Source organism: Phyllopteryx taeniolatus, chromosome 3 (assembly GCF_024500385.1).
Source record: "Phyllopteryx taeniolatus isolate TA_2022b chromosome 3, UOR_Ptae_1.2, whole genome shotgun sequence".
Lineage (NCBI taxonomy): Eukaryota > Metazoa > Chordata > Actinopteri > Syngnathiformes > Syngnathidae > Phyllopteryx > Phyllopteryx taeniolatus.
In genome coordinates this window covers 7,119,303-7,134,798 of record NC_084504.1, presented here as the reverse complement: position 1 = coordinate 7,134,798, position 15,496 = coordinate 7,119,303, and the positions used below count along the sequence as shown (strand labels likewise).

General features: G+C 43.4%; 1 protein-coding gene across 3 annotated transcripts in view; it reads right to left on the bottom strand.

Moving 5' to 3' along the window:
• The window catches only part of abcb9 (ATP-binding cassette, sub-family B (MDR/TAP), member 9), a 26,095-nt gene extending 10,599 nt beyond the window's left edge, over positions 1-15,496 (bottom strand). Inside the window, exons 1-12 of one of the 3 annotated variants that reach the window (XM_061766726.1) lie at positions 14,169-15,496; positions 13,382-13,496; positions 7,694-7,824; positions 7,407-7,612; positions 7,114-7,311; positions 6,883-7,011; positions 6,595-6,783; positions 6,327-6,500; positions 5,944-6,103; positions 5,656-5,792; positions 3,301-3,586; positions 424-3,197 (exon numbers count right to left, since the gene is read on the bottom strand). In XM_061766726.1, coding sequence (XP_061622710.1) covers positions 3,166-3,197; positions 3,301-3,586; positions 5,656-5,792; positions 5,944-6,103; positions 6,327-6,500; positions 6,595-6,783; positions 6,883-7,011; positions 7,114-7,311; positions 7,407-7,612; positions 7,694-7,824; positions 13,382-13,496; positions 14,169-14,814 — 2,403 coding nt within the window. In that variant the 5' untranslated portion in view covers positions 14,815-15,496 and the 3' untranslated portion in view covers positions 424-3,165. Of the gene's footprint in view, positions 1-423; positions 3,198-3,300; positions 3,587-5,655; positions 5,793-5,943; positions 6,104-6,326; positions 6,501-6,594; positions 6,784-6,882; positions 7,012-7,113; positions 7,312-7,406; positions 7,613-7,693; positions 7,825-13,381; positions 13,497-14,168 lie in introns of those variants that run through there. The other 2 variants (XM_061766725.1, XM_061766724.1) reach the window with 2 other exon arrangements.

Below are 15,496 nucleotides of genomic sequence, written 5' to 3'. Positions count from 1 at the left end.
CTTTTCTTAAATATACAAAACCTACATTTCTAATTAAATACGTACTTGCTACTGTACTTTACTTTGTACTTTAACAAAGCTAAACTCAACCACGAAATCCCTAAATACAAGCAGCACATCGACTATCCTACCCGGGAAAATAACATTTTAGACCACTGCTATACTACGCTAAAAACGCATACCGTGTCAAACCTCCTGGAGCTCTGGGCTCGTCTCATCACTGCTTAATTCACTTAATACCGACTGTTTTCTCAATGTCTTTATGTCTCAAAAGTATTCTGTCTATTGACTGTCTGTTGTCGTACTAGAGCGGCTTCAACCACCGGAGAAAAATTCCTCGTTTTTCTTTTTGACATCTCGACAAAGGAAATACAGATTAAATAAAACGTAACACAAGAAATAAGAAATAAGGAGGCCATCCTGTATTGGTTATTTTACTACTACTTTATCCACATACAAAATAATCACACAAACAGAAAACCGAAACTATTTACAGCCTAAATAGCTCATCGGCCTTTTTTTTAATCAATTGGGCATGTATGCAGCATTTGGCCTTAAATCAATGAGTACTGTATTATATACTCAATAATGTAATAAATGAATAAAGCACACTTGTATCAGACATCCCAGAGCTCAATGAATGAAATATTCTAATGGAAAATCTTTATTGAATACATTTTTTTCAGAACATATTTTCTTAGAACAAAGTAGTTCAGGATCATATTCAAAATAAAACAGGAGATGTTGATCAGTGTGGAGGATTCACGTGCCTGTGTACTCTTCCTACACCATATGGACTTGCTCCTGACAAGACGACTTATGGTCCTGGCCGGGGGCCTTCCAGACCTGGATCACTAGTCAGTGATGAGAATCGATTGGATTCAGGTCTGGAGAATGGGTGGGCCAGTATAGCATCAATGGCTTTGTCATCAAGAAACTGCTGATACACTCCAACCACAAGAACTGACATATTCAAGTTATAGATGGAACCACGAGCCTTGAGGCCTCTCCTGTGGATGTCAGGCCCTCATGGAGTCTTGACAGTTTTGGCAGGATCGTATACAAGTGGCTTGCTGGTAGACTGTTCTTCATTGGATAAAGAGGAAACCAGTATTTGAGCTACTCTTGATTCACCGTTGATTTCCAACGATCCCCTCCACACTTCTGACACAGTGCTGGAAGATACCGCAAAACTCCTGGTCACAGCACATTTGCAGGTTGCAGATACCGCCTCATGCTACCACAAGTGGCAAGGGCACAGGAATTGTCCAGAAAGGATATAATGCGATGGGTAATGATTTGAAGAAATTGAGTATCATCAATGCTATGTCTAGCATATGATGAGGATGAATAAAGTGTCTAATAGCTGATCAAGTCCTGACATGGCTACATGTAACATATATCACAATGTAATAAATGAGTGCAATAGGAAAATTACAGTTACTGACTCAGCAAATTACACTGGGGTCAGAAACCCAAGATCAAAATTTTCAATTATTGAGGTATAGAAATTATAGTCAAGATACAAACACAACCTTATTTAACTTAGTTATCTCGTGCACTAATTTTAATTCCACATGGCATAAATTCTATTTAAACAATAATGTATATAGTGCTGTGAAAGCTTCACCGCTCCTGATTGTTTTTTGTTTTTGTTTGTTTGTTTTTTGCGTATTTATCACTAAAATATCTCAGATCATCATGCTGATTTTAATATTTCACAAAGACAATCCAAATGTAAAATTCTGTTTCTAAATAATTTTATTTATTAAGGGAAAAAAATCCAAATCTATCTTGTCCTATGTGAAGAAGGCCTAAACCTAATAACCTGTTGTGCCGGCCTTGACAGCAATAACTGAAATCAAGAGTTTGCAATAACTGATGAGTTTGTTTGCATCACTGGAGAACAATTTTGGCTCAATCCCCTTTGCAGAATTCTTTTAACTTAGTTCTTTAGGGTTTCTGGGCATGAACTGATTGGCTGGCAACCAGTTCAGGGTGTACCCCGCCTCCTGCCCGATGACAGCTGGGATAGGCTCCAGCACGCCCGCGACCCTAGTGAGGAGAAGCGGCTCAGAAAATGGATGGATGGGCATGAACTGCAGTTAAGCACAGCACCTCATTTTTCTTGTCATTCAGGTGGACTTACTGGTTGATTTTAGATTTTCTTTACTGCATAACCCAAGGGCACTTGAGGGTATGAAGAGCTAGCCGGACGTTCACCTTCATGATTTATTAGTATACCGCAGAATTGTTCCAATAATCACAGCAAGTTGTCCAGTCTACAGATTATTTAGGGGCCATCAAATCTTTGGGGTAAATGGGAGGTAAGCCTTTGTTTGTTGTCAGCAGTAGTTTTCACCTTGGAACTCTCCCATGGATTCCATTTTAGCCAAGTGTCTATTTTAAAGTTGAGTGGCAATGAGGCCTGCAGTTCTTCAGATGTCATTTTGGGTTCATTTAGGACCACTTTGACAAATCGTTGCACTCCTGGAGTAATTTTGTATGGCCGACCACTCCTGAGAAGGTTCACCATTCCTAGTTTTCTCCATTTGTGGGTAATGGCTCCAAATGGGTCACTGGAGTCCCAAAACCAGACTGCTACAGACTGATTACTTTGTTCCTCGTGTGTTCTTGATTTCTTTGGATTGTGGCGCGACTGATTGTTTAGATCTCATAGCCCACTTCACGTTGTTTTACAGGTACTATTTAAGTGATTTCTTCATTTGACAAAACTGGCAATTACTTTTTTACAAAGGGCCAGATAGGTTTGGATAGGTTTCTTAAAAAATACAATTTTAATTTAGAAACTGCATTTTGCAATTATTTGGGCTGTCTTTGGAGGATTGGAATTGGTTGGATTATCAAAAACATTTGTATTTATATTAAAAAAAAAAAAAAATTTAAAAAAAAACTGAAATCAGGAAGTGGCAAATACTTTTTCCACAGTATTGTTGTTAAGATTATGTATATATTTGATGGAGTATTCAATAACCAGTCACTGATGGTGCAGTGGTACACTCGCCTGACTTTGGTGAGGCAGCCTGGGTTCAGTTCCTACTCAGTGACTGTGTAAATCTGAGTGCAAATGGTTGTCCGTGTCTATATGTGCCCTGCGACTGACTGGCGACAGATTCAGGGTGTCGTCGGCCTTTTTGCCCGAAGTCAGCTGGGATAGGCTCCAGCACCCTGTGACCCTAACCAGGATAAGCGGTGTTGAAAATGGATAATGGATATTCAATAACAAAAAACATTTCCACACAGTTTATTCTCAATAGCGAGGGCTGTACTCTTGCTCACTTGCACTGCTGCTTTGTCTGCTACGCTGGTGTCCTCCATCAGGCTTCCAGGAGGAATTCTCTGAAAGATTTAGTACTTCATCCCCCGTCTCTATGCCCAGAACCTGTCGCTGCACCAGTTTGTAGTACAACCCCCCACTGGCCATCAGCTGACCGTGAGATCCCTGTTCAGCCACATGGCCCTTATCGATCACAATGATGCTGTCTGCCCTCTCCACGGTGCTGAGCCGATGTGCAACAACTAACACTGTGTGCTCCCTCATGATGTTGTTCAGCGCTTGCTGTACCTGTACGAACGATAAGATTAAAGCAAAGATTAAATGTCTCACATTTTATCTTATCAATTATTAAAGTCTCTTCAAATTGAAACCTCTAAGGAACATGCACATACAACTAAAGCAATGCTCCTATGATTTTTATATCACATAAGGGGCATACAGGTGTCCGGTCAAAATATATCGTGGACTAGATCAGAATGTTTGAGTACCTTAAATATGTCAGATTAGACACCCAGATACTTCCTGGAAGAGTGGGCTCACCGAAGCGTTTAACGAGCTACAAAATTAATTTAGAGGCCAATCAAACTGCACAAAATGCAATCAGTGATTTTATTGGAGAGGTGGGTAGTCTGGGCCCTCCAGATGCCCAACCTGTTACTATCTGTCAAACAAAACCCCCCAAAAAACATTGCAGACTGGGTGGGAGTGATGACATCTTTTGAGAGCAGAACATTCATTAGCAGTCTTTTTCCTGTTTCGCTTTCAGTACTAATGAGTAGTCATTTCATAAGTTAAATATTAAGGGACTTTAAAAAAACAAAAACAAAACAATACTATTGTTTAGGTGTACCAATTGTTGGAGGTTATTCAGTATTTTTCTATTGTCCATTCTGTAGGCTCTGTAACATCCTAAGAAATGGATGAAAACCAAACAACTCCAGATTCTATTGATGTTGCTCCTTAAGGTCTCCTTAAAGGGGCCATATTTTACCAAACCAAGTTTTTCTAGTATTTGGGATGTAATATTGGCTCTACGGTACCTGAATAAACATGTGAAATACAAATTAAACTCATCCACGCATTCCCGAGTTCCAGATGCTTTTTTTCTGCCGAGAGGCCTGAAATCAAGTCATTTGAATTTCTCGAGCTTATCTACGTCACTAGCGAAAATCTCCACCTTCCTTTTCCACTCCGAGCAAGCGCTGTCAACATAACAAACGTGTGCTCTCACAAGTGGGTCTTCTACATGGAGATCTTAGCCAAATATGAACAAAGCGGACAGAAAACTGGGTCAAACAGAAGTAGCTCTCAGAGGGGCCTTTTCTGGACACTCGTATGACAAAACCAAGGTGTTTTTTTTTTAAACGAAATTGACTTTTACATTAAGTCCATGTTAAAGAGTCACTCTATGGGAAGTGTAAATCGCCAAAATATGGGAGCTTTAAGACCTGAAGTTGTGTGCACCCCTAAACATATGAAGTTACTCTTCAAATTCAATTGTGCTCAATGTTGCTGCTGACAGTGATTTTATTTAATTTCCTCCGTATTCTCGTACAATTGAGTTGCTGATGATCAAGCATAGTGGTCGCAGGATTAAAATATAATCGTAGCATCCCGACAGAATCACTCCTTTCCAGAAGCTTTATTCAAAAGAACTGTCTGCTGTAACCTACGCCAACAACAAAAACAAGTCTTTGTCCTGCGCATGTAGCTACAAGCTAATTTTTGCTGCATTTGCCTTCCGGAATTTTTGGAACACACTATATTATGAACATTTACAACATTAAATAACCCTTAACTGCTGAAAACATAAACCAAGTCAGCTACAACAATGTTATTCTTACTTTTATTGTGATTGTGATTATTATTATTATAATTACTACTCCTATAATCTGACCGGCTTGTGCTCAGTCTGTTCCACATTTGCACCCACCCGAAAATTTAAAATAAACATCCATCCACTATAAGCGAAACACAAATAATACGTTCTTCACTGAACTGAGCTGTATAGGTGATGAAGTCTTGCACTGCATGCAGACATATTTTTCATTAAGTGCTGCAAAACACACCCTGAATGAATCCTTTCCCGTTTGATAATATTGCTCGATATGCTGACATCCTGCATGATGGCAGTTACAACTCCAAAGTTTAGTGCAACTTTACATGCACTTTTACCCCCTTAATGTTCTGGTTGATTTGTGAATTATATGACATGAGGTGGATTTGACTTCACAGGTTCCACTGGACAGCATTCACTGAATCAAGCCAAGTTATGGGATTGCATTACAAGGGTGTCTTTCATTTCCCACCAGTACATCAGATAATTTTTCACTAAGTAAAAACATTATGCCACTCACAACATGTTCACTCTCTGCATCCAAGGCACTGGTCGCCTCATCCAAGATAAGAACACGAGGTTGTCGGACAAGAGCTCTTGCAATGGCCACTCTTTGTTTTTGCCCACCTGACAACTGTGCGCCTTTCTCTCCAACACCTAGCAAACAGTGAGATGCAAACACTGAGAGCAGAAATAGTTTAACTCTTGGCCATCATTTGAGGGGAAACTCGTACAACACTTAACAATATTACATCTACTCTAGGAGAAATAGATTTGAAAGACAGAAATGAAAATATGCAATAATAACTTGTTTGATAGCCTTGGGGCAGGGCGATGATGAAATCATGAGCATTCGCCTTTGTGGCTGCCTGTATGACAGCCTCCACGGGGACATCAGTCAGACCATAAGTGATGTTCTCCTCGATTGTTCGGGCAAAAAGCACTGGTTCTTGGCCTACAAGCGCCACCTGCATAATGATGGCTTGAAATTACTCAAAATGTAAGTGCATATATTCAAGTCCTGCAGCATATCATCAAAATAATAATATATAATAGTAATGTATTGGTTAGGTTCATCAACAATAATGAATGATTAATAATGGTACGATTGTCTTCCATTGCCATTTCTATGAATTTATAGTACATTTGATAAATGTCAGATTTTTTCCTGACCATTTGACATGGACTGACCCGAGAATGGAGGTCTCCATGCTGGAAGGTGTGAACAGGCTTTCCGTCCAGCAGGACTTGACCATGCTGGGGAACATAGAAGTTTTCCAATAGGTTGACACAGGAGCTCTTTCCACTGCCTGACGGTCCAACCAGGGCGGTAACCTCGCCAGGCTTTAGAGTGAATGACACTCCCTGCAATATACAAATAATTATTCAACCTCAGCAGTGAACCAGCTTGAATCACAAGCTGTTATACTATATTTGTTATACTATATGTAAATATAACCTTGAGGATTTCAATCTCTGGCCGAGTAGGGTAGGAAAATGTGATGTCTTGAAAATCTACCAGACCAGTGAATGACTCCAGAGTATCTGTACCATCAGGTGGGTGTTTGGGTTTTCTGTCCAAGTACTCGAAAACCTTTTCAGCAGCTCCTACGCCCTGCATGAGCCCTGAGTAAACTGATGCAATGTTCTGCAGGGTGGATTCCACATGAATTTAGTAACAGATTTATGGACCTTGTTAATGTTTCAGTGCAAACAAACACAATAATAGAAAATGGAGATTATATACCGCCAAACATTCCCCCATTTCAAGCATGTATATGAAAAACGATAACAACTGGCTGCTTTCCATCTGACCAGTCACCACAAGGTGGCCACCGTAGGCGAGAATGGTAACCTCCAGAGCAAGCTCTGAGATCTAGAAAACAGAAATACTAGATAAATACCTGCTCAATGACCAATACCAATGAAATTATTTTAGAAAAAAATATAAATTAGTGATGCATCATCTGATACCTACACAACTGGACCACATATAGCAAGCATATGCCAGGGCTTGTTTCTTGTTGAGATGATACATGACAACCAGCTTGTCGTAGTAGGAGTCAGCCTCTCGATGCTCGTTGGCAAAGCTTCGTACTGTCTTCATAGCTGAAATGGTTTCTTCCGCAACTTTGTTAGCCTTTGCAAGAGTTGTTTGCACCTCTTTAGTTAGTTTCTGGAAATAAAGTATTTAGAGTGGCTAGCTACCATTAATCTTAAAATTATATAATAATAATCAGCATCATAAGAAAAGATTCAACAGTAGATTACCTTGTAATAATTTCCATAATACTCAGAAAGAAGGGCAATAAAAGGAAGTCCCATCATGTTCACTAATGTTAGCTTCCAGGACATTCCAAACATGAAAATGAGAAACCCAACAGCCTTGATGGTGCTCCTCAAGAACACGTTAATGTTCTGGGAGATGAGGTCACTCACTTGGGTGGTGTCAGCTGACAGACGTGACGTGATGTCACCTAAAGAGTGATACATAGATGAGAATATTAAAGTGCCTTGTACACCGAATGATTGATGTTATAATTAAGCTCTTAACTTACCTGTATGGTTCTCATCAAAAAAGCCAATATCCTGCCTCATTAGAGTTCTAAAGAGGTGGTTCCTGAACCGAAGATTCAATCGTGCAAATGTGAGTGTAAACACTCCTCCACGCACTCCAATTGCAATTGAACTGAATGGAGGTAAAGTGGTTTTGTTGGCATTTTAACATAAATTTTTTTTATCATTAACTACATTACTGACATCCTGGGCTAAAAGCTTTTACAGAAGCAATCATGTTGTAATCAGTGATGTTTTTGCAAAATACAAAATTAAAGTTACCGAAATTTCTCTTGTATAATGTGCATTTTTTCCCCAAAGAAATTGTCAAGAGTCAATCGTGCACGTTATACATGGGTATAGGTGGAAAATGAATCAGTCCTGTGTTCTTCCATCACAGTCTGGTTTGGTGCTGCTACAAAAAAGGACAAACTCCGACTGCAACGGACAATCAAAACTGCTGAAAGGATTGTCGGTACCCCCCTACCCACCCTTGAGGACTTGCACGCTGCCAGAACTAAGACAAGGGCGTGCAAAATCCTCTCGGACCCTCCCCACCCTGGTCACCAGCTCTTCCAGCTCCTTCCCTCAGGTAGGCGCTACCGATCAATGCAAACTAGAACTAGTAGACATTCCAACAGCTTCTTCCCTCTTGCAATCAACTTCTTGAACAGCTAACTTACAATTCCATTACAACAAGCTGGCAATTTTTTGACTTGAGTTCGTTGTCACATTTCTGTATTATGTATTACTCGTGCACTCACTGTAGTTGTCTCGCCGTGCTGCACTATTTGCATATAGTGGCCACTCATGCCAGAGTAGCATCTGCTCCATTTGCACACTGATTGAGGAGTATCTGTAACATTTGCACAACCATTGTCCCAGATTATCGCAGTACTCGTCACTTTAAACCGCATACACTCCTTGAAGTCTCAGTGCCCTTTGCACAATGGTCATTGCACCGGACTATTGCGATATTAGCCATTCGAACTGAGGACTCTGCATCTTTTTGCACAATTGTTGTTTGTTGTTGTTTTTTGTCAATGTCTGTATGTCTCCAAAGTGTTCTGTAAATTGACTGTCTGTTGTACTAGAGCGGCTCCAACTACCGGAGACAAATTCCTTGTGTGTTTTGGACATACTTGGCAAATAAAGATGATTCTGATTCTGATGGGGGGGGGGAAAAAACTTTCACATTTTATAAATATATGCCGCCATTTAGAAGTTATGAAAAAGCTGTACAGTTGCATTCCAAAATGCCACTGCCACCTGAAGGTTATGAGAGGTGTACACTTTCATTCTAATATGCCACCGCCACCAAGTGGTTATGAAGAAGGTGTAGCCTACACTTTCATTCCAATATGACAGGGACGTATGATTGCATATATGTACTATTGTGCCCATAAGTTTACATACCCAGGCAGAATTTGTGTTTTTTTTTTTTTTTTTTTTTTTTTAATAATATGGCTGATGACTGAACAACAATCATTATTAATTTCTGTGTGGTTATTTTTGTTGAATCATAATGCTTTTCTGAAATGCATGACCGTTTAATTTGAATCCCAATAAAATTAAATGTGTTTTCGCCTTCATGTTTTCTTTAAAGAATTGTACCCATTTTACACATTCTACCAGGGTAATCAAACATATGAGCACAACTGTGTGTTTTCTCATTTACTAAATAAAAGTAGGGTTGTGAATTTTAAAATAAGAGTAAGTAAATAAAAAAGAAAGCATTACATGTTCAAATAAAGTGCTTAACTTCAGAATAATTCTTTTGAAAAAAAAAATATATATAATATATTATATAGATAATATATATATATATATTATCTATATATATATATATATATATATATATATATATATATTATATTATATATAATATATTATATATATATATATATATATATATTATCTATATAATATATATATATTATCTATATATATATATATATATATATATATATTATCTATATATATTATATATATATATATATATATATATATATATATATATATATTATCTATATATTATATATATATATATATATATATATATATATATATATATTTATTATCCATCCATCCATCCATTCTCTACCGCTTATCCGGGTCGGGTCGCGGGGGCAGTAGCTTCAGCAGGGACGCCCAGACTTCCCTCTCCCCAGCCACTTCATCCAGCTCTTCCGGGGGGATCCCGAGGCGTTCCCAGGCCAGCCGAAGGATGTAGTCTCTCCAGCGTGTCCTGGGTCGTCCCCGGGGTCTCCTCCCGGTGGGACATGCCCGGAACACCTCACCAGGGAGGCGTCCGGGAGACATCCGAATCAGATGCCCCAGCCACCTCATCTGGCTCCTCTCAATGCGGAGGAGCAGCGGCTCTACTCTGAGATCCTCCCGGATGACCGAGCTTCTCACCCTATCTCTAAGGGAGAGCCCGGACACCCTGCGGAGGAAACTCATTTCGGCCGCTTGTATCCGGGATCTTGTTCTTTCGGTCACGACCCACAGCTCATGACCATAGGTGAGGGTAGGAACGAAGATCGACCGGTAAATTGAGAGCTTCGCTTTTCGGCTTAGCTCTTTCTTTACCACAACGGACCGATACAAAGTCCGCATCACTGCAGACGCTGCACCGATCCGCCTGTCGATCTCCCGTTCCATTCTTCCCTCACTCATGAACAAGACCCCAAGATACTTGAATTCCTCCACTCGGGGCAGGATCTCATCCCCGACCTGGAGATGGCATGCCACCCTTTCCCGACTGAGGACCATGGTCTCAGATTTGGAGGTGCTGATTCTCATCCCAGCCGCTTCACACTCGGCTGCGAACTGCTCCAATGAGAGTTGGAGGTCACGGCTTGATGAAGCCAACAGAACCACATCATCTGCAAAAAGCAGAGATGCAATACTGAGGCCACCAAACCGGACCCCCTCTACGCCTCGGCTGCGCCTAGAAATTCTGTCCATAAAAGTTATGAACAGAATCGGCGACAAAGGGCAGCCTTGGCGGAGTCCAACCCTCACCGGGAACGAGTCCGACTTACTGCCGGATATGCGGACCAAACTCTGACTCCGGTCGTACAGGGACCGAACAGCCCGTATCAGGGGGTTCGGTACCCCATACTCCCGAAGCACTCTCCACAGGACTCCCCGAGGGACACGGTCGAACGCCTTCTCCAAGTCCACAAAACACATGTAGACTGGTTGGGCGAACTCCCATGCACCCTCGAGGACCCTGCCGAGGGTGTAGAGCTGGTCCACTGTTCCACGGCCAGGACGAAAACCACACTGCTCCTCCTGAATCTGAGATTCGACTTCCCGACGGACCCTCCTCTCCAGCACCCCTGAATAGACCTTACCAGGGAGGCTGAACAGTGTGATCCCCCTGTAGTTGGAACACACCCTCCGGTCCCCCTTCTTAAAAAGGGGGACCACCACCCCAGTCTGCCAATCCAGAGGCACTGTCCCCGATGTCCACGCGATGTTGCAGAGGCGTGTCAACCAGAACAGCCCCACAACATCCAGAGCCTTTAGGAACTCCGGGCGAATCTCATCCACCCCCGGGGCCCTGCCACCGAGGAGCTTTTTAACTACCTCGGTGACCTCAAACCCAGAGATAGGAGAGCACGCCTCAGAGAACCCACACTCTGCTTCCCCATGGGAAGGCGTGTCGGTGGAATTGAGGAGGTCTTCGAAGTATTCTCCCCACCGACTCACAACGTCCCGAGTCGAGGTCAGCAGCGCCCCATCCCCACTATACACAGTGTTGGTGGTACACTGCTTTCCTCTCCTGAGACGTCGGATGGTGGACCAGAATTTCCTCGAAGCCGTCCGGAAGTCTTTCTCCATGGCCTCACCGAACTCCTCCCATGCCCGGGTTTTTGCTTCAGCGACCACCAGAGCTGCATTCCGCTTGGCCAGCCGGTACCCATCAGCTGCCTCAGGAGTCCCACAGGCCAAAAAGGCCCGATAGGACTCCTTCTTCAGCTTGACGGCATCCCTCACCGTTGGTGTCCACCAACGGGTTCGGGGATTGCCGCCACGACAGGCACCGACCACCTTACGGCCACAGCTCCGGTCGGCCGCCTCAGCAATGGAGGCGCGGAACATGGTCCACTCGGACTTGATGTCCCCCGCCTCCCCCGGAACATGAGCAAAGTTCTGTCGGAGGTGGGAGTTGAAACTCCTTCTGACAGGGGATTCTGCCAGACATTCCCAGCAGACCCTCACAATACGTTTGGGCCTGCCACGTCGGACCGGCATCTTCCCCCACCATCGGAGCCAACTCACCACCAGGTGTTGATCAGTTGACAGCTCCGCCCCTTTCTTCACCCGAGTGTCCAAGACATGCGGCCGCAAGTCCGATGACACGACCACAAAGTCGATCATCGAACTGCGACCTAGGGTGTCCTGGTGCCAAGTGCACGTGTGGACACCCTTATGCTTGAACATGGTGTTCGTTATGGACAATCCGTGACGAGCACAGAAGTCCAATAACAGAACACCGCTCGGGTTCTGATCGGGGGGGCCGTTCCTCCCAATCGCACCCTTCCAGGTCTCACTGTCATTGCCCACGTGAGCATTGAAGTCCCCCAACAGAACAATGGAGTCCCCAGCGGGAGCGCTCTCCAGCACCCCCTCCAAGGACTCCAAAAAGGGTGGGTACTCTGAACTGCTGTTTGGTGCATAGGCACAAACAACAGTCAGGACCCGTCCCCCCACCCGAAGGCGGAGGGAGGCTACCCTCTCGTCCACCGGGGTGAACCCCAACGTACAGGCGCCGAGCCGGGGGGCAATAAGTATACCCACACCTGCTCGGCGCCTCTCACCATGGGCAACTCCAGAGTGGAAGAGAGTCCAACCCCTCTCGAGAGGACTGGTACCAGAGTCCAAGGTGTGTGTGGAGGCGAGTCCGACTATATCGAGTCGGAACTTCTCGACCTCACACACCAGCTCGGGCTCCTTCCCTGCCAGAGAGGTGACATTCCACGTCCCTAGAGCCAGCTTCTGTAGCCGGGGATCGGATCGCCAAGGTCCCCGCCTTCGGCCACCGCCCAGCTCACACTGCACCCGACCCCTATGGCCCCTCCCACAGGTGGTGAGCCCATGGGAAGGGGGACCCACGTTACCCTTTCGGGCTGTGCCCGGCCGGGCCCCATGGGTGCAGGCCCGGCCACCAGGCGCTCGCCTTCGAGCCCCACCACCAGGCCTGGCTCCAGTGGGGGGCCCCGGTGGCCCGCGTCCGGGCAAGGGAAAACGAAGTCCATTGTTTGTCGTCATCGTTTGTCTGGTCCCTCACCTAGGACCTGTTTGTCATGGGTGACCCTGCCAGGGGCATAAAGCCTAAGACAACTTAGCTCCTAGGATCACTGGGACACACAAACCCCTCCACCACGACAAGGTGACGGCTCAAGGAGGGGATATATATATTATATATTATATTATATATATATATATATATATATTGTATTTTTTCTTTCTTTTTTTTTGTCAATGTCTTTCTGTCTCCTAAGTGTTCTGTAAATTGACTGTCTGTTGTCATACTAGAGCGGCTCCAACTACCGGAGACAAATTCCTTGTGTTTTTTGGACATACTTGGCAAATAAAGATGATTCTGATTCTGATACGGTGTGCAATATTTTAGAGATGCAGCTCTCCCTCTGCCCCATCAAAATGATAATACTCACCTGGTGAAGGCCAAGACTGTGAGTGTGATGGCAGGTTTAGCAAAGTATTCCATGCTATGGTGAACCACAATGCTATCTATCGCCTTCCCATAGTAGTAAGGTATGAAGGCTTCACCTGTGAGTGAAAAAAGAGAGTCGCAGTGGAAATAATACTTACATTTATTCTATAATTATCAGTTATTAATTGTTATATACAAATAAATGGTGGTGAACAAAGTGTGGCACTAAGACATTATCGTCTAAACCAGTGATTCTCAAAGTGTGGTACTCAGGCTCACTCTAGTGGTACACGACAGAATCACTGCCCAAGTGCAGTTCAATTGTATTGAACGTTTTCGTACAATTTTCCTATATTTAGGCAAAGTTTAATGTTCAAACTGTGGAGTATTTTACAATGACTTACAATTTTGATGAACACTTAGACCTACTACGTTACTGTGTTCCAATGTTGGTCATGATGGTGGTACTTGGAGCCCTCAGTATTTTTTCAAGTGGTACTTGGTGTGACAGGTTTGAGAATGACTGGTATAAATGAATGATACTAAAGTAACCTGTAGCATTAAAAATACAATAAATAGGGATTTTGAAGCGTACTATAGGCAACGTTTAAACTAATTTGCGACATGAGTTGGTATGTAACATTCTGGAAAACCTATTCAGACAAAACTACAGTATTTTACAGAGTAAAATCGTTTTGAATAACCCTCCACCTAAATGTGTCGTCCAGCTGTATGATCATAGCATGTTAGTTGAAAAAAAAGGAAGCAATCCCACTAAAGATACTCACACACAGCAGAAATGACAAGGAAGATAATAGCCACAGTTAACAGTCCACCATCTTGTTTCGTGTAGCTCAGTAGACGCCCCAGTGTAGCTCCTGTGGTGGTCTTCTCTGTTTCTTTCTTCTCACAATTGTTCTTCCTCTCACTGCGTACCCCATCTTCCTCCTCCTCTTTACCATCTGGCTGAAGCAAGTCCTCAGTGTCGTCACAATGTCCCGGTTCACTGCTATTTTCCTTTCCGAGAACCCACCACAGCCCCAGAACTGCCAACGAGGAGAAACAGGTCCAGCAAATCAGACTCAAAGACCAAGGACGATGAGATAGCGACTCAAGTTCACTCAGCATCAGCAGCTTGGCCAGAGTATATGTAATAATAGTCTGGCAGACTAAGAGGATGAGGGTGGTGAGTTTAGCCACCGTGTGTGGGCCATCTTCTCTGTTCCATAAGACTCCAATAGAGGCACCCAGGAGGAGAGAAGCTCGAAGCAGCACAGTCCCCCAGATGTCCAATGCCGACTGCAGAATGCTAAAGTTCAAACCATCTTCTACAAAAATGTTAAACTGTGATCCGTGAATATATAAGAGTGTGGCGATAATGATGTCCAGTAGGATGTATGAAATAGTACAAGTCACATTTATTTTAATACCCATGCTGATGCTAAAAGACAAAACAGTGTTCCGCTACTGTTCTATAGGAATAGTATACCGTATTCAGTTTGAGGATTTGGGGCCAATTATAAATCCCTCAATGAAGTGTATTTACTATATGCTGACGGTTCAGGTTACATTCGGGGCAGTAGCAAAATAATTCCGGAATGAACTGTCAACAACAAAAAATAATTCTCACTTTGGGAATTATTTGGGGGACACAGACAGTGCCACCGCAATTTTCAGCTATCCATGTTAATTAGCTTACGGCAGATAGCAAAGTGTCTTTCCGCTGCTATCAGCACCTCCTTTATCACGTCTCATGGCACTGCCAGTCATGATGTTAGTAAAGTCCAAAGAGACTTACCGAGGGTATGCTGTGTTAACAGTCTCGGTTAGGCGCAAACAAACTTGGGAGTCAATGCGCTAACCTCGCAATGTCAAGTCGTGTTAGTTTGGTCAGGTGAGAATTCGCGTTTATATCGACGTAACGGTGTGCCCCCGTCTAGGTCCTGGGACTTTGACATTGACTTGGGAAGTAATTGACGTGACTGCGGCGTCCCCCTTTCGCTCTAAATTATGCTTCCTGGGGTAAAAGCAGAAAGACACCTGAGCTTGGCCATCTCGGCTGCGGAAGGGACCAGTGGAAAGCTCCGCCCACATTAATTCCTGCTCGTTCAAGAAC